At 44.8% G+C, this 24,054-nt stretch overlaps 2 protein-coding genes and 1 long non-coding RNA gene across 8 annotated transcripts in view; 2 read left to right on the top strand and 1 right to left on the bottom strand.

Annotated features, from left to right (window-relative positions):
* Positions 1-500, bottom strand: part of LOC119013064 — a 28,734-nt gene extending 28,234 nt beyond the window's left edge. For both annotated transcript variants that reach the window (XR_005072679.1, XR_005072678.1), the window contains exon 1: positions 385-500. This is a non-coding gene — a long non-coding RNA (uncharacterized LOC119013064). The remainder of the gene's footprint in view (positions 1-384) is intronic.
* On the top strand, positions 30-5,885 carry LOC119013059 (cholesterol 24-hydroxylase-like). Its single transcript, XM_037087407.1, has 15 exons — positions 30-277; positions 440-517; positions 839-920; positions 1,506-1,579; positions 1,735-1,821; positions 1,962-2,100; positions 2,207-2,317; positions 2,410-2,572; positions 3,021-3,086; positions 3,298-3,370; positions 3,454-3,538; positions 4,591-4,701; positions 4,848-4,936; positions 5,017-5,083; positions 5,173-5,885. The coding sequence occupies exons 1-15, from the start codon at positions 129-131 to the stop codon at positions 5,320-5,322; spliced, it is 1,524 nt and encodes a 507-aa protein (XP_036943302.1). The 5' UTR covers positions 30-128; the 3' UTR covers positions 5,323-5,885.
* Positions 5,886-6,503: 618 nt separating this feature from the next.
* ccdc85cb (coiled-coil domain containing 85C, b) overlaps positions 6,504-24,054 on the top strand; it is a 48,317-nt gene continuing 30,766 nt past the window's right edge. For 2 of the 5 annotated variants that reach the window (XM_037087413.1, XM_037087411.1), the window contains exon 1: positions 6,504-8,319. In XM_037087413.1, the coding sequence (XP_036943308.1) occupies positions 7,602-8,319 (718 nt within the window). In that variant the 5' untranslated portion in view covers positions 6,504-7,601. The remainder of the gene's footprint in view (positions 8,320-24,054) is intronic. The other 3 variants (XM_037087410.1, XM_037087409.1, XM_037087412.1) reach the window with 3 other exon arrangements.

The raw sequence follows: 24,054 nt of genomic DNA, 5'->3' as shown, positions 1-24,054 counted from the left end.
TATACTCCTTTTTCTTTTCCTTTTTTTCCCCCCCATCGAGTAGAGCAAAAGTTATCTGACTGACCTGATCCTTAACACTGGACCCACTACACAACGACAGCACAGCAGCTGGGATTTCACCTGCCGACATGGCCGTTTTCCACATGATTTTGGGCTGGACAGCTCAAGCGCTCATGTTTGTGTTATTTCTCCTTTTCCTGGCGTTTCTCGGCTACTGCCTGTACCTCAAACACCTCCATATGAAGTACGACCACATTCCCGGGCCGCCGAGAGACAGGTACAGTCGAGCAGAAAGCTAGCTTGTTTACTCGATGCTAACGTTATTATGTTAGCTGTAGCACTCGTTAGCTTAACGCCGACGTTACCCTCATTAGTTAGCTTTACCTGTTTTCGTTTTGTTGTTGTTCTTTTTCACACTTTTGTTTTTTTCCGTCCACAGCTTCCTGCTCGGACATTCACCGACGATGTTGAAAATCATGAACAGTGGCGGGATTGTGCACGACAAATTCCTGGAATGGTGAGCGCGCGACGCGACGGTTTAAGTGTTAACGGACAATTAACGGAAAACAAGGTCAAATCAGAACAAACGGCCATCAGCAGGAAGAGTCCAGCCTGTGTTTACCATAAAGCCCCCTATAGGCTGCTATAAGCTACAACTAGCTAAATGTGTGACTGTATGTGTGTTTATTAACTGGGTATATGTGTTTAGAGATCAGATATCCATTACTTACAGTGGTTACTGTCACCAGTGCACTTTCACCTCCCTCTGCTACTGGTTTTGCATGTGTCACTATGCATATTTGCAATTCAGTCATATGATGAAGATGTCTTTCTGCAGGACGGAGACTTACGGGCCTGTGTGCAGGATCAATTTTCTGCATTATATTATGATCTTTGTGAGCTGTCCAGAAGCAACGAAGGTAACGCCACACCCAGCAACACTATTTACTTAACCAGTTGCACAAGTAATGTCGCAATAAATAGTGTAAAAGGGCACAGATAGGCAGGCTGAGCCGCCTTTATCTAGAGAATCCTTCCAGGAAAACAATAAATGTACAGTGACAATTTATGAGCTTATATCTTTACAATATTTGCTTTTACGCGATAACACCATCAAATTTACAAGGGGAAAAAGAGCATGTAAATCTGATCAATTGTCTCTGGTGAGTGGTTAAGTTGCATTGTGGGTAATGTAGGCGCTGTTTTTGAAAAAGGGAGATAAATGGGTGGAATGAAACCGGTGATATAGCTCTGCTCCAGCTGGAGTCCAAGTGAAATGCTGGACCAGTGGACTGCTTTGCTTTTCAAAAGCTGGTGCCTACATTACCCACAATGCAACCCACTCACTGAGTGACACCACAAAACTCTTTATATGACTTTTTCCATGGATGCAGTAGTTCATTCCCATAACCTGTAAATACACTTTTCATGTGTAAAATTGTCAGAGCTTCCCTTTAAAAACACCTTGTTATTCACAGTTCCTTCTTTTGATGGCTGTGTTTCAGGAAATCCTGATGTCCTCAAAGTACCCCAAAGACTCTTTCCTCCACCAGAGACTCTTCAACCTGTTTGGTCAAAGGTGGTTTATCGCTCTCACGGTCAGATTAGCTACAGAGAACAATCTGATTTATAAACCGTCACGTCAACTCAAGTAATCTTGGGATGTTTTAGCACACTTGTCGGTATTTTCATGTCGATATTTTTAAATTATTGTGCTTCACGTCTCTCTTCAAGGTTCCTCGGTAATGGCCTGGTGACAGCAAGGGACCATGAACTGTGGTATAAACAGCGCAGAATAATGGACCCAGCGTTCAGCAGCTTGTGAGTTATTTTTCTCATCACAAAGAGAGAAATACGACCATCTGCTCAAACCTTTGCTTTGTTTCCTTTGGACAACATCAGCTTGGCTGTTACGTCCCGGCCGAGCGAGTCCACTGTCTAAAACAACCCCTTATTTTCAGGTATTTGAGAGGACTCATGGGCACCTTCAATGAGAGGGCAGAGAAACTGATGACGACCCTCTCCGATCTGGCTGAACAGAAAAAAGAGGCCAACATGCTCCAGCTGGTCAACTGTGTCACCCTGGATGTGATCGCTAAGGTATTGTGCCATAGTTTGTGCAACAGCAGCAGCCTTGATCAAATAAGCATTTCTGTAATGTTGTAACTGTCTTAGTACGTGTGTTTGTTTTCTGGATGGCTGTCAGGTTGCGTTCGGTGTGGATTTAGACCTGCTGAACAACAGTTCAACTTTCCCCAAAGCCATTGAGACGTGTTTGAAAGGGATGGTGTACAACGTCAGAGACATCTTCTTTGGGGTGAGACTTCACAGAGTTTGAACAGTGGACATTATTGTCAACTTTGTGAGATCATTAAAATCTAAAAAGCCCAAATCTTTGCATTTTTCCAGTTGAATCCAAAGAACCGACCGTTCATTAATGAAGTGAGGGAGTCTTGCCGCCTGCTGCGCACAACTGGAGCAAAGTGGATTCAGGACAGGAAGACCGCCATGCAGAACGGGGATGAAGTCCCCAAGGACATCCTCACACAGATCATCAAAAGTGCTGGCAAAGGTCTCGATCTTTATCAGATTATCGATTTTGATTAGATAAGAAGAACCTTTTAACGTCCCTGTGTCGAAATAGGGATCACAGCAGTTGTAAACGATAGTTTTTAGTGTCTAGATAAGATCCAAATATTTCAAAATAAAATACAAGCATTATTGTATTTACATGTGTCATTAACACGTCCATATTAATAGATTTGCAAGGTTCACAATCAGATACTGTAGATTCATAATGTAATTAGGTCAGATCAGTGGATTAGTATTTAGATAGGATAGATAGATAGATACTTTATTGATCCCGGAGGAAATTCAAGTTCCGGAGGAAATTCAATTTATTTGTCTATAAATGAGTTCAACTTTCAGTCCAACATAGATTTTTTTTAAGATTAAGTTTATGAAAAGATAACTAGAATATCGGTTAACTTGTTCAATTGCATGTTTTGTTATTATTCCAGAGGAAAGCATGACTCAGGAGGATGAAGATCTCATGTTGGACAATTTTGTAACATTTTTCATTGCCGGTGAGTTTGAGTTGTTTCAGTTACGATGTATCAAAATGCTCCAAAATAAACAAAAAGTCCTGAATTTGATTTTGATTGATTTTTCATGGTCTACCTATTTGTTTACAGTAGAGATAAAGAACACTATGACTTGAATTTGTGTTGTTGGTCTGTGTTTGCACCACTTGAAGGTATTGTTTTCTTCTTTATTTTGCTGTCTGTCACATTTTAGGTCAGGAGACGACAGCCAATCAACTGGCTTTTTGCATCATGGAACTTGCGAGGCACCCTGACATACTGGAGAAGTGAGAATTGAGTGCAGCTCAAAGCAGTTTCACAGTGTAGCGTGTGAGCGATGGTTTCATCAGTTTGCTTTTCTGTTTCTCAGAGTGACGAAGGAGGTGGATGATGTCATCGGGATGAAGCAGGAGATCAGTTATGACGATCTGGGTCAGCTGGTCTACCTCTCACAGGTACATGTCATGAAGCATGTTGTGAATATACTCACATTTATTTATTCATTGTTCCAGTGACTGTCGACATAGCGTTTACAATATGATTCTTGTGGGGTGCCACAGGGGTCGAATCATGGTCCCACTTTATTTTCATTATATCTGATCCCTTTCGTCACTTGATTAGTCAGTTTATCGTTACACAGCTGATGGTACTCAACTCTACTTCTCTGTTAGGGCCAGTGGCGTCTAATATAACCGCTATGTGCGTCCAATACCTCAGGTCATTTGCCACTAATAGAAAATCATTAACTTAAAAGGTGCAATTGTTGACGCCCAGCGACTAAATTAGGCGTTCTCTCTCCCTCTGACATCACTGCTGCTCATCTTTACCCCCCTAAAGTGACCATTGTAGCTGATGTTGCTCATGCTAACTAGCTAGCGGTCAAGACTCTTGTTGCTGACAAAACAGACACAATGCAAAAACATTAAAGAATTATTAATTCACAATCATAATAATGTTTTAAAGGAAAAGAGATGCTGTAATTCTGCACAACTTATTTTCAAAAAGAAAGATTTGTCTACATAAAAATGTTATTTGTGTCCTCCTGTTAAGACCTCATATTGCTCTCGTATCACCTCAGTCTTGATGTCACTTAACTGGCTCAAGATTCTCCTCCTTATCTAGAAGGTTTTTAATAATCTTACCTCTGGAAACGGTGTATTAGAAATGTGAAACACAAGGGAATGATGCGTTCGCTGACCTTGCAGTGGAAATGTCTCCCCCTGGGAAGAATAGGTCACCAAACTCTCTTGGTTCTTATCTTTTCTATCTTCTTCTTATCCTTTTTCTTATCACAGTTGAGGACCTATAACCTTTAACTAAATTTTACTTTTTTCTATATTATTCTCTGTTTTCTCTCCTTACAGTTTCTCTGCGCTACTCTTCTCTTACCCTTCACCCTCTTATAAAGCACTTTTCTAACCTAGGTTTTGAAAGGTAATACTAAATTAAAATCTTAATTAATTAATTAATTAAGTCCCTATTTTTTTCCACTGTCACCTTCCCACAGGTGCTCAAAGAGACTCTGAGGATTTACCCCACAGCTCCGGGCACATCTCGTGAGCTCCGGCAAGACTTCGTCATTGACAGCATCCACGTTCCCGCAGGAGTCATAGGCGTAGTGAGTCTTTTTACTTCTGAGCCTGTTTGCTCCTGTAAAGGAGGAATTGTGTGTGTTAGTACTATGTACACAAAAAGGACAATACTGAGAATACTGATACAATAAACCTGCTATCAAAGTGTTCATCAGTTCATTCTGAAATGCAGTTTAGCAGCTACACGTGTGGACGAATGGAGAAATTCTTCAAGGACCCGCTGAAATTTGATCCGGACAGATTTCACCCGGATGCTCCAAAGTAAGTAACGCACACTGTATACACAACCAAGAAACCATTTGAAGTGCTGTGTAATAACTCTCCTGTCCCTTTTTTACAAGGCCTTATTACTGCTACTACCCCTTTGCCCTTGGTCCACGCTCATGCTTGGGACAGAACTTTGCTCAGGTGGGAGGAGACTGTCGTAAAAAAAAAAAAAGCATCACACAGATACGTGTGAAGGTAACACATGAAATTAACACAATGGGTGGTTGCAGATGGAGGCTAAAGTGGTGATGGCCAAGCTGCTCCAGAGGTTTGACCTTACCCTCGTGCCGGGACAGAGCTACGACCTCCTGGACACCGGCACGCTCCGGCCGAAGAGCGGAGTGGTGTGTTCCGTCAGATACAGGAACCACAAGAAGTGAGAGGTTACCGCTAAATGAATTAATATAAGAATCGCAACACAGCAAAGTGTTTGATCCATCCTGTCGAAAAATAGCATCATAATGAACACATAGTGCTGCAAATCTAGATTATCAGATGTAGGAAAACATGTTTGTTTGGCACAGACGCCAGCAAATGTTTGTTATCATTCCTTCTAATCATAGAGGAAATCACAATGCATCTCTGTGCTCCTTCTCCAGCAAAAAGTTCTTATATTACATTATTTTAGTGTTCATCAGTAATATCAGCATTGTTTTAGTGATGATGCAGAATATATATGAATGAATTTATGATGTCAGTTTGAGGATGTGGGAAACAAAATCTTCAGCACTTTAATCTTGTTGGGACAAACTCTTCAATAACCACTGAGCTTTGAAACCTTCTTCATGCCTTAAACACTCTGAATGTAACATTTTTTATATATAAATTAAAAGAAATCACGAAAAGAAATGTATCAGCTCTTTTAACACATTATTGCACTAATGACTGAGCAATTAATTGTTCGTTTTGCACTTAAATAAACTGATTATGAATGACAATCTGATATTATTACATTTCATTATTTCATTACCGCCACCCTGCCACAGGGGGGCGCTGTGATATTGCAAAAGAAATCTCAAAAGCACCTGTTAAACTACAGTCATGAAGGAATTAAGACTTTCAAAAGATGTCACTCAACTACACTTCATTTTTGTTGTCATGTTTTCTTTTTTTAAAACTATTTAATATGTTTGTTAAGTGGTGAATCACATGGATGTCAGTAGGGTTTAACAACAAACAATGATTGAATTAAGCTAATTATTTAGATGGACACAGCATTTTTGCTGAAAAATAAGTACAGCTATCATAATTGTAGACATTTATAGGCACATTTTGTAGTTTTTGACAGAGAATTTCAAACTAAGAATTGAAATATTTACAATATTAATGAGTATTGTGAGTATTAACAATGTTGATGTATAAATAAATACAAATATCAGGTAGTTTCTATGAAGAAGCTGTTCCAGAAGAGGGAAAAATAAGGTCTCCAGAACACTGTTTGAAGCTAGGAAAGTGGCAGGGTCCGCCACATGTAAACAAAGTACAACAGTATGAACATGTGTTGTCCTTTAAGGTCAGTTTGTTATTTATTTAGTGTGTTTAGGCATTAAAAAAAACACATATACACATTCTGCTCCTTTAAGAACATAAAAATCAAAACACATTACTCATAAACGCTTCAGTATATGTTTGTGTCGTAATGTAATACAATATATGCCATAGAAAATGCATTTAAAGCCAGAATTCAGCGCTCTGTTGTTGTTATAAAGGCGTCTCTGCGGCCCCTGAACGCGTCTCTGCGGCCCCTGAACGCGTCGCACTGTTCCTTTAAGGGGGCCGAGCCTGCGCCCGTGCGAGGCTCCGGCGCGCTGCTCAGCTACCTGCTGCCCACTCCGCGCTCCCACGTCTTGATTGGCCGTCTTGGCCGAAATCCTCTTGAATGATTTCAAACCCTAGTGTTTGGACAAGAAGGAGGAGGAGGAGGAGGAGGAGGGGAGGCCGCTGCTGCTGCTGCTGCTGCTGCTAATTCCGACCGAGCCGAGCCGAGCTGAGCTGAGCTGGGAGAAGGTTTGAATCCCTCCGTCCTCCGACGCAGCGCCTCGGTGAAAAGAGGCTTAAATCCGAGCAGGGTGTTGTTGACGGTGGGACGCGTTCAGGAGCAGGAGCCGCTGGATACACCAGAAACAAACAAAGCTCTTTGCTTTTATTTATTTATCTATCCATCAGAAGTCTGGTTTAGATTTTCTTTTTAGATTTTTTTTTCTGTGCGTGTTGTTTTTGTTTCCCATCGTTTTTTGTTTTTTTTTGTTTTGAATGGAGCGATGTCCAGCGGACACGGGACGCGCTGCGCTGTGCTGACGGGACCAGAACCGGATCGAACAAAATCACCGCGGATCGATTTAAAAGCCATGTGTTGTTATTTAGAGTGAGTAGTGTGCGATTTTTTTTTATTATTATAAACCAGATTAAAAGAAAACAGGATTATTATTGTTATATTTTTTTTTAGACCAGTGAAGGAATTCGGTCAGCATCATTTTCATATTTTCATTTCCACCATCGGCCTGTTGAAGCGGACCACACAGCGACACTCGCACCTCTCTGGAAGATGTATTTTAACACGATTCCGCAGCTCAGGCTCGGTTAGAGGAGTTTTTGAGAGTTTAATTGTTCGAGCCCGGCCGATTCACAGACCTCACAGAGACTCGCAGAACAGACCGTCATGGCTAAAAACCCGTCCGAGGGGCCGAAGGAGGATCTGAGCCAGCTGACGGACGAGGAGCTGCTGCGGTGCAGCAAGGACGAGCTGCTCCGGAGACTGCGGAGGGTCGACGGCGAGAAAATGAACTTGATGATCGAGCACAGCAACATGATGAAAGACATCAACCGGCGGCTGCAGGTGCACCTGCACGAGATCCGGAGCCTGAAGGAGATCAACCAGAAGCTGCAGGACGACAACCACGAGCTGCGGGAGCTCTGCTGCTTCCTGGACGACGACCGGCAGAAGGGCAAGAAGCTGTCCCGGGAGTGGCAGCGCTTCGGCCGCTACACCGCCACCGCCATGTGGAAGGAGGTGGGCACCTACATGATGAAGCTGAAGGAGCTGGAGGCCAACCAGGACACCGTGCTGCGGGAGAACTCCGAGCTGAAGGAGATCATCCTCATGCTGGACGAGGAGAGGAACGGAGCCGGGTCCAGGAGCTCCATAGACAGCCAGTCCAGTTTGACCAACCTGAACGGGGGCACCGGTACCGTCAGGGACGTGGGGGACGGGAGCAGCACGTCCAGCACGGGGAGCGCCGGGAGCCCAGACCACCACAATCACAACCACATACACAAGCCCAGCACGGAGAACAGTAAGTTGGGCCCCACCATGAGGAGGTCCATGGATGACCTGTCGGCACCGCACCACCACAGGAGCATCCCCAATGGACTCAATGGTGAGTGCACACACCTGGGGGGGGGGGGGGGGGAGACACAGGTGGCCCCCAACCAGTCAGGACAGGGATACATTTCAAAATAAAAGCTTTTGATTGTAGTTATATACCCAGAAGTTACTTTTATAGTCTGGGAAGGAACAGCAAAAGTTATAAGAGAACTTTTTTAAAGGGCCCCTTGAAAGTATACTTGTTTTTTTATATAATTCAATATGGCTGTCACTTTAAAAGACATGGCTGGCCTGTTAAATCTCTTTTATTCTGGGTTTCATTGCTTGTTAAACTCAGATACTGTGTGAGTGCGCTGACAACATATGCTGATGATCAAATTTGCAGTGAAGGATTATCATGGAGGGGAGGAGGGGGGTCAGGGGGGTCCAGGCTTAACCTCACTGTAAGTCTTGATTGGGGTGATTATAGCACACACACATATCCACACACAGCATCCTTAAGTGGCCTTTTCAGTCCCTCGCTTACCCCATCATGTTGAATCTGCACTGATTAAGGTCAGTGGTCCTCAAGGAAGAGGACTTATCTAAATGGCTTTTCGAGGGTGATGGTGGTGGTGGGACTCAAGCGAATTGATTTTTTTTTTTTTGTTGCTGATTATCATTTTCGTCTTTTTTTTCGGGTTGTGAACGAGCACTCATATCTGCTTTGGAGGAGGAGGAGGAGGAGGAGGGTTGGGGGGGGCGGTTCTGGAAATGCGTGGCATGTTACCAGAAAATCAATGTCCCTGGTTTTTTTTTTTTTTTTTTTTTTTTTAAGACCTAAATACACGGCTGAAAGCTCCGAGCTGGGATGAAAAAAAAAAAAAAAGCCCTCTGATGGAACAGGAGGACACTAAGCTCTCGTTTTAGCCAGCACATGGTAGCTGATAACTTGCCATGATCTGTTTGGCACATGGAGAGGGGGGGGGGGGATAAATTCTGTTTCATGGCTTGGCGGAAAAAAAAATCCCCCCTATCCTAGTTGAAACCTTTTTCATATATATTTATTTTATATCTCACCCTGATTCACAAGGACGAGGCCGGAGCAGAAACAGGAGCTCAGAGCAGGCGGGCCCTTCAAAATCAGATCATGTGTTATCCAATCGCACATTGCTGGAATTGTGAAAAACCGTGAAGGTAACAAATGATTAAAAAAAGAAAAAAAAAAGGGGGATGGAGACATGCATGAGGGAGCCCTTAATCCAGAAACACACACACACACACACACAGATTTTGGGGTGGTGTGTTTTGGTCTGTCGTTACGTAACATCGATATTGTCTCTGCAGCGTCCTGGCAATCTCTGTAAGCCGCTGTTTTTCAATAGATGTGTGTGACATTGTTTGCCCCTGAGGGCCCCGGCTCGGTGTGTTCATCATTGTCATGATTTACAGCCACACACACACACACACACACACACACACCTAGCATGGGAGAAGGTTTATTATTCCATTGTGAACAAAAAAAAAAAAACAGTGATGAGACTGATGCTGTCTAGTTCCTGAACAAAGATGAGCATCACAAATCTTTTTTTTTTTTTTTTTTTCTGGCTTTGCTTCTTCGTTTTCTGTTTTAACATGGTAGCCAAACAAACTCCACGCGGAAAAGAAAAAAACAACTGTTATTTGCACGGCGTTTGTGAAATAAACCGAGATAGAAAAAAACAAACAAACCACAAAGCGACGCTGCACAGATCCTAATCTGCTGCAGCACGTGTTGCGGATGAAACAAGTGTTTTTCTTGATGTCCGGGTTAGCAGACGTGATTTGCTTACAGTAAGGAGAAAAAAAAGAAAGAAAAAAAAAGTCTCTCCACCAGCACGGATTTACTCAGATTGGCTGCTTTTGAAACCCGAGCGGAGTGACCATGTTGTGAGGTCAGCTCTGGTCCGCGGTGTGAGGTCTGCCGAGTGACTTTATTTAATGCTGTCCAAATGCCAGCGGCTCCCCTGGGCATTTAGGAGACAAGCTCGAGGATCGCCGCTCAAGTGCTAAATGAACAGCATCTGTCCGGTTGCCAGACACACACACAGACATAGGCGAGAAGAGGAGGAGGAGGAGGAGGAGGAGGAGGAGGATGAATGTACTTCCTAAGAATAAAACTGACCATTTGTTCGAGTCAGAGCTCCATGTTTCATATCTTTTTTTTTTTTTTTTTATTTCCACCAGAAATAGTTTAATTTTTCACTTTTTGGCAAATGTAAATCTGGACCTTCTCTGAGGCAAACGAGGCGCTGGGAGAGGAGTGTATGAAAGGGGGGCCCAGCAAAAGGAGCCCACAATGGGCCTCGGTGGTGTTGTTGGAGGGGGGGAGTGGCTGAACGGCGGTAAGGGGTTGGCTGGGAAGCCTTTGGGGGTGGGGTGGGTGGAGGTGGGGGGGTGCATGTTGAGCTCAAAGGAGGCTGGGTTTTCGGAGACATCCTGCTGTCTGCTTAATTGAATTTCTTGTGCGTTGACACGGCTGAAGAACCCCCCTCCTCTTCCTCCACCACCACCACCACCAGTCCTCTTCCTTTGGGGGATGCAGGCTGTGTGTGTGTGTGTGTGTGTGTGTGTGTGTGTGTGTGTGTGTGTGTGTGTGTTTACTCGGACCAGGATGTGTGAGTAATGTTATTGGAGAGCGAAGGCTTCAGTTCTGAGGAAATAAAGAGGAAAAGAAAAGGGCTGCATTGAATACCTCCGTGTTTCGTAACCTCCTAACGGCGACTTCTATTTCCAGACTTTCTCGATGTCTGATGCGTTCGCTTCTGGTGGTCTGGAACCCAATTCCCTGTCAAAAGACCTGCCTTGAAATACGATGCAGCGACAGAGAGCTCGCCTTAGTGCCACCCAGACACTCAGCGAGACGGCAAAGTGCTGCGTTGAGGTTCTCCAGATGAACTGATAAAGATCCTCTCTGCGGTTGACCCCCGACACATACTCCTGTCCCATCAGCTGCTAAATGACTTCACAGGAACGATGTTTCTAACCCAGGCAGATACAGTGACGTGTAACAGAGAGCAGGGATATTATCCAACCCCCTCCACAGGCTGGTGTCAACATATTTCCCCACTTATTCCACAGTTTTGTCTGGAAAGCGAAGCCGCTGACGTCGTGCAGGAGGACTGCATTTCACATTGAAAGCATCAGAAAGTATATATTCTTTTAGTTTGAAACCCATGTGGTTAAGTTGGCGTTCCCTCGGTGATGTGAGTGAGTGAGCTGACACATGCACACTAATGAAACTTGCAGTAAATAAAACAGTCATTCACTCAATGGGCTTCAGTCCCAACTCGGGCTCGTTCTCATCCACGGAGGCCACGTTGGCTTTACATCCATCGGCCTTTGCACACAATCCGTGCGTATTTGTTTTTCCACGTGTGTGCCGGAGGCCAGACTGCAGCAGCCGTGGACCTCCATTACTGAGAGGTTTACAGTGGCCTCCCCCCTCCCCGCCTCGCCTCCCTCCTCTCATACCTAAAGGCTTGGTCACTGGTAAAAAAAAAAAAACCCATTTTGTGCTGAAATGATTAAATTCCAGTGGATTTGCTCGCAGTAGTGAAGTAAATCAGTGTGGCTTTGAGCTCAGCTTTGGTGAACTTGGACCCACAAGCTGTTTGGGGTTGGGGGGTCGGGGGGGGATCTCCAGGCTGAACAGAAACTCAGGACGTAAACACACCACACATGTTTTGGGTCGTTATGTTTCATCATCATCCACTTTGATTTGCTGGAATGAACTTTATGCTCAGAGTTGAGGGGTTTAAATTTCCTGTTTTTGATCATGTGACGTATATCTGCTTTACGATATGCACGTCCTTTAGCTTGATGAGCTAACTCGTCTGTAGTTATCCCCGTGCTTTAATCATCACGTAGGTGTTTTTTAACTGGTGATGTTAGCTTGTTAGGTAGCCTAGCCGGCTGCTAAAAAGTCACTGAAGATACACCTGGACACATGAACATTAAATCCCTTATCCTGTAGTGAGGTCGGAGCTTTACTGATGACTTTCCCAAGACCATGTACCTCAGTCACTTTCATTTTTGGCAGGTCTTCCAGTCACCAAGTGTAGAAAAGCTTTAGCGACCTAACATAGGTTTGTGGCGAGCTAATGTTGCTAATGGTTATCTGTCAATCTGGCGTAAAGCTAAAAAATGAACAAAATTGTTTCAGAACATTATCTGTTTTGCATCATTCCCTTTTATTTAATTCTCCTGTAAGCTGCCACACAAAGTCGGCCATTGCTGCAGACTGTTAGCTGGCAGTAAGCAAGCCATTAGCCTGGATAAATGTGTTTTCCTCCTCAGTAAAAGGCTTTATTGAATGAAATGGTGCACAAGCCTGAGACAAAACACCAACAGGTAAATGAACAACACAGTACCTAGAAAACAGAGATTGTGTTATTAGCTGTTAGCTTCCCAGAAACAGTAGTACAAACAGCGAGCCCTGCACCATATTTTATTTTTTATATATTGAATTTTGTTGTGCCACCTCCCGGTGTGATCTGGCCTGGATGCATTTCAGGCCTCGTTCCGGCGAGGCTGTCGGTCCTATCAGCAGCGCGTGGCACTCAGAAACCAGTCCGATGGGTTAATGATTCACTGGAGATTAAGGCTCATAAGGGCTCCCGGCACGATGCTTTCATTTGAATTTCGAATTTGTACGTTCCTTCCTGTCAGAGGAGGCGTCGCTCTCTGGAGTCAGACGTGTACTCTCTTGAGCGACGGTGTGCTAGTCCCGAGACGCCACGGCTTGCCGAGTTTAGTCACCCTGTAAACCTGCCCAATTAGGTTCAGATTAGTCCTAATTAACTCACTGAGAAGTCATGAAATTGCATGTTTAAACTGGGGTCTTTAGCACCTGGCCTTTCTGTGTGTGTGTGTGTGTGTGTGTGTGTGTGTGTTAATATATGAGGTGCCACAGTGATTGTGAACTCTTTCCCTCCAGAGGCTTTTCTCTCTCAGTCTCGTTCTCTCTTTTCAGTTTCCTTTTTACCCTCTGGGAGTGACGTGACCTAAAAGCTCACAATGAAACTGTAGAACCAGCCCTCCCAGTTGGCCACCAGTGTGTGTGTGTGTGTGTGTGTGTGTGTGTGTGTGTCTGTGTGTTTCATCACGCTAACACAAATTAAGCAGCGCCCTTGATATTCACAGTCGCGTGTGACTGAAGCTTTTGCTAATTTTCCCTCCTCTGATTTACAAAATCAATCATCTTGGTCCCTTTCTTGTGTGAACAGTCTGAGATTACAGGAGCTATCAGGGTCACAGTTAATGTGTCTGAATCAAAGTCCGTGTTCACTTGGTACTTAAATCACTGCGAAGATCTCAAAAGGAATCTGTCGGGGGTTTTTAACGGATCTTGTTTCTCTTGAACATCAATCAATCACAAAGTGCGGCCGGTCGGAGAGAGCCGAGGTGTTTCTCTTGTGTGAGCTCCTTCTCTCGCCTCAGAGGAAACCAGACGATCAACAACACAATGGTGTGTTTCCTTGCGGCTGCGGTTTCAAGTCATTGTGTGTGGCGTGTTTTCGTGGGGCCGAACAACAAAAAAAAAGTCAGTCTAAGCAGGAATGGGATGTTTTCCGTCGCCGATATCCTGTTTGTCCACACTCAGAGGAGCTGACTCGGTTTTTCTTCTGGCCTCAGTTTAAGTTTACACACCTTTTTTCCTAAGAAGGCCAACAGCTCTGATGTGCATCACACATTGGAGGATTTGGCGACTAAACTGATACAACGGCTTTTTAGGCTTATCATAATTGCGAAAATGAACGGGATCGTATCGGATCTTGTTGGAACACGCAGAAGAAATTCTATCTTTTTTTTTTTTTTTTGTAAAACCTACTGACATTTTATTAACCTCAGCGTTTCCTTTAGTAGTTTTACAAATGACTCCCAAAGACATTTACAATCATGAAATTCAAATTCTCTCAGGTTTTGTTTGAGAAATGACAAGTATGTTGGTTGTTTCCCCCCCGGAGCACAACACGGGCTCTCCTCATGCTCTCTGGCTTGCGTTTCCCAGCACCCTGTCTGCTCGGGGTGAGGCCGGCCGGCTGATAACACAGATAATGGAGTCTAAACACACACACACACACACAGACACACACACATAGCTACACACAGGAGTGGCCGGGAGAAAGAGCCACGGGGGAAACTCTCAGCTGTACACTGTCAATGAAAAGCCAGCCTGTCAGGACGTCCCACATTCCTGGATAAACAAAAGCGGAAGTGGGTCTCTCTCCCCGCCGTGACACGGCAGGAATGAGGCCGCGTGGAAATCGGAAACACAGGAAGATGGAGAACCAAAAGAATTTATGTGTCTCTAGGTCACATTTTTTGAACTTTTGCCTCCCTCACCTGACAGACTTCACTTCTCCAGTCCCTCCATCTGCATCCATCCCTCCCTCCCTCCCTCCCTCGGTTCCTGTGAGCCCACTGTCTGATCCGCTGTCCGTTATCTCCCGTCAACACAGCGCTCAGCCGACAGAATGAGGTTATAGAGCCAGCGTGAGCCTCGCGCGCACAGACGCCGACTCACTGCAAGATCTAATGCCAGCGTCCAAAAGAGGGATTTCAACAAGTTCTGCATGCTTCGTTCTGTTTGTGTGGTCGTCACTGACGTCGTGCAGGGACGCGAATGTGGCGTCGAACCAAGCAAACGCACATTCAGGGCAGTTTCAGCCACTTATCTCAGCCTTCCCTCCTTCCTTCCTTCCTTCCTTCCTTCCTTCCTTCCTCTGTGCTGATCCAAATTTATGTCCCTTCTTTTTCTGATCGCTGGGCAGGGGGGCTGCTGGAGGGGCTGGGCTGCTCGGTCGCCTAGGCAACAGCAATGATCAGTGGGGCGAGTGGACGGCACCCACGCCTGAACTCAGAGTCGCTGAAGCGGAGGGGAGTGAGGGATGGAGGACGAGGGGGGGATGGGAAAAAAGGTTTGGGGAATGGTCGGCCTGCGTGCTGCCTGACCCCTGCAGGATGATGTGTGTGTGTGTGTGTGTGTGTGTGTGTGTGTGTGTGTGTGTGTGTGTGTGTGTGTGTGTGTGTGTGTGTGTGTGTGTGTGTGTGTGTGTGTGTGTGTGAAGTAACTCACTCATAAGAGGCGAACAGGGTGTGGTGTCCAATTATAATACCGATGATGCCACTGACGATTTCCTGAAACAGAAAGTGATAGTTTGCCCACAAAACAGCACAAGGCCCGCGTATTTAACATCACACCTCATATGCTTTATTCAGTTTATGTTAATGTGTTCTCAACCTCAAACACCTGTTGGTGGAGCATTCCACAGGTGAACAGGTTTGTTTGGTAACAGGTGATAGTATCGTGATAACGAATGATGAATAGCTCGGTCGTTCACGAGCGAGGGTGGGGCGCATAAATGACGTGATTGTTAAAAGAAAAAGAGGATATTACCATGTGGACTCTGGAACATGTTGTTAATCTGGAGTCGGTAAACAGAGCAAGACAGGGGTTGTAATATAATTACATAATGCAGAATAATAACCTCACTTTAGTTATTAAGGGAAGCAGATAATTTTCCCGCTAGTTTTGTACCAACTCTCAAATTCAGTCTCAGTCTAAAACGCATTTTCTTTCTTTGTTGTGGTAAACAATGTCTGAGTCCCATTTTATATGATTTTCTTGATGACTTCAGTCACAAATGGCACTTGAATGTTGAGTTGTAGCTGTCTGAAGCTAACGGAGAGTCAATCCAAGCTACTGTTAGCAGCAGTTAGCAGTTACTCTGGTGATATATGAATTTGTTAAATGTACAACTCTTACATATTGCACCTTTTTTAAAGAAGATATCCAGCTCTTTAGCAGCTAAGTGCTCCTTTTAATTTCACCAGCACGTTGCTAACTTTGTAAGATAGTTGGTTTCTGGGCAGGTAGCGTACAGTGGGTTTATTAGAGCTGAAAACAGTCCTGCTGTTAGTAAAGAGAGTAAATCTTCAGGCCGTAAAATACAAAACAATTAGCTGAAATTTGCTAAAACATTTGTAGAGCCTGCAGCTTTAAAAATACCTTGATACTGTGTCTTCTGTCTCTACGTTATCAAACCTAGACTGGTGTAAAATAATCGACCCCCTCCAGTTTCCATCTAACTGAATGCTTTCTTTACGTTTGTGCAGCACACATTTCCTGACAATATATTGGGTTACTTGGAATAAACTCTAAAATATTGCTCTGCTTATGGAGGAGTGGAAGGTTTTACAGTCCTCCGCTTGTCCTCCGTCCCGTTGTCACCTTGTCCTTGACCGACTAAAAGTTGACTTTTAATGAGCGGTGCTGCACACCTGGCAGGACCCGTATTGACACAGATCTAAACAACTGATTAAAATTCAAACAGAGGGTCACAGGAGGGGAGTTTTTGAAAAGAGTAATTGGGTTTCGGGTGTCACAATGACAACGACACAAAACCCCATCTGGGGCTGCAGCACAAACTTGCCATCAGCAATTCGATTCTGTCTGCGCTAATCGCAGCCGGTGACCTTCGACGAGCCGAAACAGTCCCAGGTTGCCAAAAGTCAGCAACTCCCAGACAGCACACCTCTTCATCAGCTCCTTTTTCGAAATGCCTGGGAGAAACAAGGCGTTCATCTGGATTTTCTGCCTGTCAGCTCTTTGCTTCAGGTTGCTGTGACACTGGAGACTCGAGTCAGCAGATGTCTTCACCTTGCATGCGTTTAGATAGTGCTGTCGCCTCACTTTCGACATCTAGTGTAACAGTTACGGCTTGTTTTTCCTGCGCTGCTTAAAAATACGAGCGCGGTGGGAGGTAGGGTGGGACGGGAGCTACTTGAGGTTTCAAGTGGAGGGACATAATTCCTCGATTTGGAATTCGTAGCAAATGTTTTAGCTGACAGGGAAAACAAACTCTGTTGCAATAATGAAATACCGAAGCGCTTGATTGGTTGGCGTAGATGATGATATTAGCTCCAGAGTCAAAAGTTGGGACATAACTGGAGCGCCTGAGAAAAATGTGAAACTGGCGGCGTGAGCTCGAGATGGATGAGATAATGTGGAGATTTTTGGAGCATCTGGAATGAATCGTGCTCTCTCTCTCTCGCTCTCGGTGCCGTTGCTCTGTCCTCAGGATGTTTTCTGGGATGGTTTCAGGTAACGTTCCTGTGCTGTTCTGCGGGGATAATTTCCTCTCGCAGAGGGCCGGGTTGTGAGTGCCAAGGCTTGGACTGTGTAACTTGGGGAAACATGTATCTGTTTTGGTTTGGGATGGGCCCCTCCAGACAGACTCGTCTCCTCAACTGGTTTCTGTTACGTATAGAGCGACCCGGAGAGCAGCAGAGGGCGAAAACATTGGGAATAAAAGGGATTATGTGTCACGATGAATGCAGGAAACAACATGGAAAGAGTTACCTGATTTTGTGAGTCTTGTGTGAAGAAGAGGAGGGTTAGTGTAGCCACCCTCCTCCTCCTCCTCCTCCTCCTCCTCCTCCTCCTGCTTTCAAATAATGCCCCACTTTAAGGCCATTGTGACCATCTGTCAGTGTAGCCCCATTGTTATCCACATAATGCTACAAAGGTGGCGGAAAAAGGAGTTTAGTGTCTGTCTCACGGAATTTTTTTTTTTTAGATGGGGCTTACACGGAAAATATCCCTTCACATGCTGAAAAAAATCAGAAGGCAGCTCCTCAGTTCGCGAAGGGAAAGGGTGAAGCCGGGATAATGTTTTGCTTTTATCAGATAATCTTTGCTTGCGTTCCTCGTGGTTTCGCTCTCTCTGAAGCCCTTTTCAATTAAGTCTGAAACATTTACATTTTTAATGCTCAGTGACATGTCTTGTTAAGTGCTGGATGGATCGGCGTGACGTTTTCTATAGGCATTAAATCGTCCCCCAGGGGATGGCCTCTAATGACTTTCGGTGATCTCTCCGGACTACCAGCGGGTCCCGTTCTCCCGTTCATCCTGTAAAATATCTCGACATCCACCGGTTGGATCGGCATCGGAGCTACACGATCAATCAGAATATCATCGAAACTGCAATATCCGTGTTGCAGAAGCAGCAGTTTATCTATAAAAAGTCAAATATAAGCACAATCGTTTCACTGTTGTTCTCAAAATGTTCGAAATCTTTTCACATCATCATGATTTTAATGTTTTTCCAGTTGATATGAAACTAGTAATGCAAAAATGATCACTCCTGCAAATGTGGATTATATCACAGTTGTATTATCTGTCAAAATTATTCCAATATGATTTGTTTTTTTTCAACATCTCGCAGCCTCTAGACATTCATGGTTCCCAGACGATGAATCCTGACGACCTCGGTGATCCCTTTTGGATGGATTTAGCAGATTTGTCAGAGTTGCAATAATAATCGCAATAAAGCGAGAATGCCAGAGCAGCAACACCAATCTCATAGATAATCTTAAATGTATTCCCAAGTGTCGCACCCAGGTGTTTCCTATTAAGCCTCAAACTTTTCACCTCGTGCTTTATTAGGTAAAATATATAAAAGAGGAAGTCTGACAGATGAAAAGTGGATCTCGGGGTGGTGGGGGGTTAGAGGCCAGCTCTGAAAAATCATCTACTCCCTCAACACATTAAATATTTATTCAGCAAAGGATTCATCTGTTTTTTTTTTTCATGCTTGCTCATGACAAATACTCGGCGACAATCTGATTTGCCCTTGAAAAAAAATTCCATCAGAGACGTATTAAGACCAGCCCACTTAGCTGCGCTTGGCCTCGGATTATAAGCGCCGATCAGAGTCATTATTTATTTGAAGTCGGCCAAGTGTGGAGCGTCCTGCCGATGCGACTGTCACGATCATAAAGCGCTTAGGTGAAAAGCTGATAATCATCGAGGCAGTTTGTCTGAGCAAATCAATGACTGGCAGCCGTGATGGATGAGCAGGGCGGAGAGGAACAAGGACAAATGCGTTTTGTTTTTTTTATCCCTTCATCTATTTGCATTTATTTGACGTTCACGGTATTGGAGGATATTTTACGCTGGTATTAATGTTTTTTTTCTTTTTTTTTCTTTTTTTGGTGGAACATCCATCAGGGATGTCTGCAATAAAAAAAACACTGGAGATGTTTCCAGGTCTTCCTCCGATCCTCTTTAACTCCTTCAGAGTGAGCTCCGGGTCCAGCAGACGTATAGATGATGTCCGGTTGGCCACGGTGACTTATCTTGGAAAAAAATGGGAGATGTGCTGGAGGTTGATAGATGGAGAATGAAATGAAAATGCGGCAGGGAGACTTTAGTTTAAGAGTGTTTTTGATGGAGGGGAGAGACGCGACCCCGTCCTGGTTCTGCTCTGCAGTCAGTTTCGGTCAGGACGGGCCATAATGGCTTCTGATAGAGTCGAGGGCCTGTTGTTCGTCTTCGGAGGGGCATCACGCAGCATATTTCATCCCCTCCTCACTCACATGCTGAGAGGAAATGACACATCTGACAGCCAATTATAGCCGTCCTGCTTCTCCCTCTCCAGCTCCGTGGCCTCTTTAGTTCAGATCTCACGCTGCCTCCCTGCTCCTCCTCCTCCTCTGCTGCTGCTGTTTTTGGGAGAGTTCGGCGTCAGCACATTCTGAATCATTCGTTATAGCTCGCGAGGCAACAAGGGTTGGCAAACACTTCAAGTGTAAAGGCACAGTAAACACATCGCAGCGAGAGTACGGCTGCTTTTATAACACGGCTTGAATTAAACGCTGGAAAAAGAAACGGATCGTATTATATAACTAACATTATGGATCTCTCACTGACCTACATGCACACATCGCAGAAGTCGAACCAAATGGCTAAATGTCCAAAGTCTGTATGCAGTTGCAAGATGAAAAACAGGAGGCATACAGAAGATAAGGATGTTTAATTCAGATGTATCTGACAAAGAAGCTGCACTGCTGAATTTCTGACCCTGTCAGGACACTGTGAGGGAATCAGCCTGTATGCAGGCGGGTTCACAGGATACTTGCCTCAAATATCGACAGCTGTCAGGGTTTAATAAAAAATCTTCTTTACTGTGATGCCTGTGGAGCTTCCCCCCGTACCCTGGAAAGTCAATCAGTCGAATTATGTAACGCCAAGCGTGTTTGCTAGTATCGAATGAGCTGCGTAACACCGTGCTTCCTTCAGCATGACATCAAATTAGAAGGTCGTCCGATATTGAATTTTTAAGGGCTGGTAGAATATTGATAGTTTGGAGATGAATAAATTCAGTTTCGCTGCACTCTTAAGAGTCGCACCTCTGCATGTTTTTTTTAAAGGCGTTCACTGAAAAAAAATGGCGTTCAAAGTCCTCAAGTGACTCGTGGAGTCTTTGCAGCCATCGTTTAATATTCTCTGACGCCAGTTATTAGTGCTGATTAACCAGGCAAACCGATTGATCGGTCGACCTCTGCATGAAATTCAAATGTGCACCAACTTTTGTTTTTCATGCATCGTCATCTTTAAATCCCCCCGTGTGGGTCTGCAGTTTCATTCTTGTCCCGCAAAGTCAGACCCGCCAGAGATGACGCAAACTATGGTTGTGGTTTTGACTACATCGTATTGGCGTCCATCTAAACGGTTGGGTAACCTATGGATTTCATGTTCACACCGCACGTCAGCCCGGGCTGTGCTGTGGAGGCCTATAATATCCCCTCTGATACATTCGAGTGATGGAAACGCCGCTGCAGCTGTGACATTCTCAGTGAAGTCCGGGCGAGGTCGGTCTTGATGAGCGAACTCGGTGAACCCGCCCACGCGTTGTCGCCTCACGTACACCCTGCACAGAAAAAAGAAGATGTTCCTCTCAAACCTCACCCAGTTCTTTGATGACTCCGCTTTGACCCTCGCAGCCGCCGCTCCTCTCCACGCTTTTATGGAACGTATACTGATTGAGCAACAAAGCCAGCCGAGAGGGTTTTCAGGCGACGTTGCACAGTGCCTTATCGGCTATGTACCCTCTCTGCCTCGCTCGCTCTCCTCACAGTCAACAAAAGATGTAAAGGGATTAAACCATTGATGCTGCAGCTCCGCCGCGGCTCTCTGAAACATGGCAGAGGGTTTTGAGGGGAGGGCTTCTCCGTTTAAAAGGATTTTGAAGAGCGAGATCCAGCGCTGTATCTCTGCCCACCGCTCTTTTAAATACATGGCACGTAGCCCTGCGCACGATATGCACTGTACGAGCCGAGGCGCTCTCTTAAACCCTCATTTTTTTTAGGAGTCATAACTGTGTTAAACGGCGTGCACGCTCGATGACAGTGCCCTTGTTAGGGTGTCCTAACAGGAAGTTGAAGGGTAAAGGATGGCGGCGGGGATGAAAGTGTCTCCTCGCGGTGCCGTTGAGGAGAACCCTGTGAAAGAAAGATGCAAGGTTGAAGATCCAGGAGCAACAGAGGACACTGCAGACAGCGCTTGTTGCTAGGATACTATGCCCGTTAATTCAGTATTATGGGGTGTTCTTCTTACTGAGCTTTGCTCTGCACAGTGGCACCTCCTTGTTTTTTTTTAGCTCTGTGGCTTTTCTACTGTACATGTCTCTCCCTGCTTTTTTGACAAATTCCCTTTGTCGAGCTGTATTCTCTCCAAACATGTTGATTCTTGTCGCGGAGGAATGCGACGAGATGCAGCCGGGATATTCTTGCCGCTGGGGATTTAAAATCGGTGCACATTCAAGAAAAAAATGTGAGCTGCATACCTGTAGGGCCTCCTCGTAGTCGGCACATGTACAGATAAACAAAAACAGCAGGCGTTAAATGGAAAAGGATGAAGAAGACAGCCTGTCGCCACGTGCTACCGACTAGTTAATCTCCAGACCTGTGCTACATACGCTGCAGCGTTTATATGACGTGGAAGAGGATGAAAGCTACAGTGTGAGCGGTTTCCATGCAAAAGTTAATAATTGACCGTCGGATGAGGGAATGGTATTATAAACAGCCCGCCAAAGTATGATGAAAGCAGAAGCTTGGAACAGATTCCTGTTGTGTTGGTGTCGTATTAACCGCAGTCATGGCGGCGCGGTTCACCAGAGGGTGGAAAGGCTGACGGAGGTGGTTTTCGGAAGGAGCCCACATCACTGGTCACCCGTCAGCTGATGAGGGCCAGAAAAATGTGAGAAATGAGGAGAGGTCAGAGAAATGTGGAAAAAATGGTAGAAGTGGGTTAGGAAAAATAGATGATGGTCTGGGTTTGCGGAGGTTTTATAAGGGGAGGAGGGAGGAAAAACACGAAAGAGGAAACTGAGAGGTGAAAAAGGCAGAGATGGAGCACGAAGAGGAGGAGGAGGAGGTGAGGGGGAAGAAGGAAAAGGATGAGAGTCAAAGCGAGGGCAGAAGAGGAAGAAGATGTCACTCAAAGGAAGCACAGCTGGAAACTGGCCATCCCAGAAACCTCAGCTGCCGCCGCTGAGAGGTGAAAGTAAACACTCAAGCCAGAAATATCACCACACCTGCAGACGTGAGCGCTGAATGCAGAGATTTCTCACTTTTATTCCCAGAGAGGTAAATATTTCAACAGAGGAGCTTGTTTCATCTCTGCTCACACGGCGCCGATCGCTGGTCCTTTTCTTTTTCTTTTTTTTTTACATTTTGACTTCTTTCTTTCTTTCTCACAAGGAAAAAAGATTTTTTTCAAGCTCTTTCACAACGCAAATAACTTACTGAAGAATTTATGAGGAGTTTCTTTACTTGGATTCACGAGACTCGTTAGTTTTTTTGTTTTTTTTTTGTTTTTTTTTCAAAAGAATTCGAGGAATTATACTCTTTCCAGTGCTGACAAGCTGGGTGTGCTTTTACCCTCTCCTGCATTGAAACTGCACACTCGGGCAAACATACTGTACGCTCCCTCATTCCAGTCGGCACCTTAATCCAACAAACACTGTTATAGACGCAGCGCTTTTTATAGACGGGCATGTTTACCTGCAGTACGTCGAAGTACCGGTCCAACTCGGTGTGCTATCGTCTAATCTCCCAGATGTGTTCTTAATTTGACTTATTTACAGGTTTGCGATGAGTTACGATCGTCGGTTTGAGATATTGAATCAGGTTGTGATTATCTGCGAGGCTGCTGATGTTAACGGCTCGTGGGTGGGAACCGAGGGAATGTCGATAAGAGCGGCGCGCTGACAGGAACTTGGAAGAAAGGTTAAAAGTGAAACGCCGCGTATCGTCATTATGTTGTAATAAAAACAGGTGGTTATGTAAGTCGCGCCCTTTTGGTGAACGGCCTCATGGGAAGGTCTGCATGTGGAGAGAAAAGTGTGAGAGAGGAGCTGAAGAACGAAGAGAAGTGGGACGTTATTGTCACATTTCAGTGCCGTGTTGCAGTATTGTAAAAAAAAAAAAAAGTACAATTTATGCTTTACATAAATGTAAAGGAAGCCTGTAATTAAGCAGGAGAAGCAGATAAATATGCTGACATCAGTCTTCAGCCTGCAGCGATTTTTAAAATGTTAATAAGCTGCTATTGTGTAATTTAAAAAAAAAAAAAAAGAAAAAGCCGAGGCTGGCATCGCTGCTGCTGACACCACACACATGCAATAAAATCAATAATCTATCTATTCTTCTCCACACGCACTTTTTTAAAATCCTGCACAGAGGAGCTGGAACTTTTCCCAGCAGGCGTCGGGCGAAAAAACCTGGACGGGTTTGTCGCTCGTCTCAGCGGCGACAGACTGACACATTCACACCTTTTGGGCGCCGCGTGGCTCGGCCTCCGCGGGTGGAAAAAAACGGAGCACATGGAGGAAATCCACACGTGCAGGAAGGACAGGAAACTCTAAATGGAAAGAGCTGAAGCATGATGAATTAAGCTGTTTTTGTTTTTTTTTAACAA

The sequence above is a fragment of the Acanthopagrus latus genome, chromosome 22 (genome assembly GCF_904848185.1).
Source record: "Acanthopagrus latus isolate v.2019 chromosome 22, fAcaLat1.1, whole genome shotgun sequence".
Lineage (NCBI taxonomy): Eukaryota > Metazoa > Chordata > Actinopteri > Spariformes > Sparidae > Acanthopagrus > Acanthopagrus latus.
This window is presented reverse-complemented; position numbering and strand designations above follow the sequence as displayed.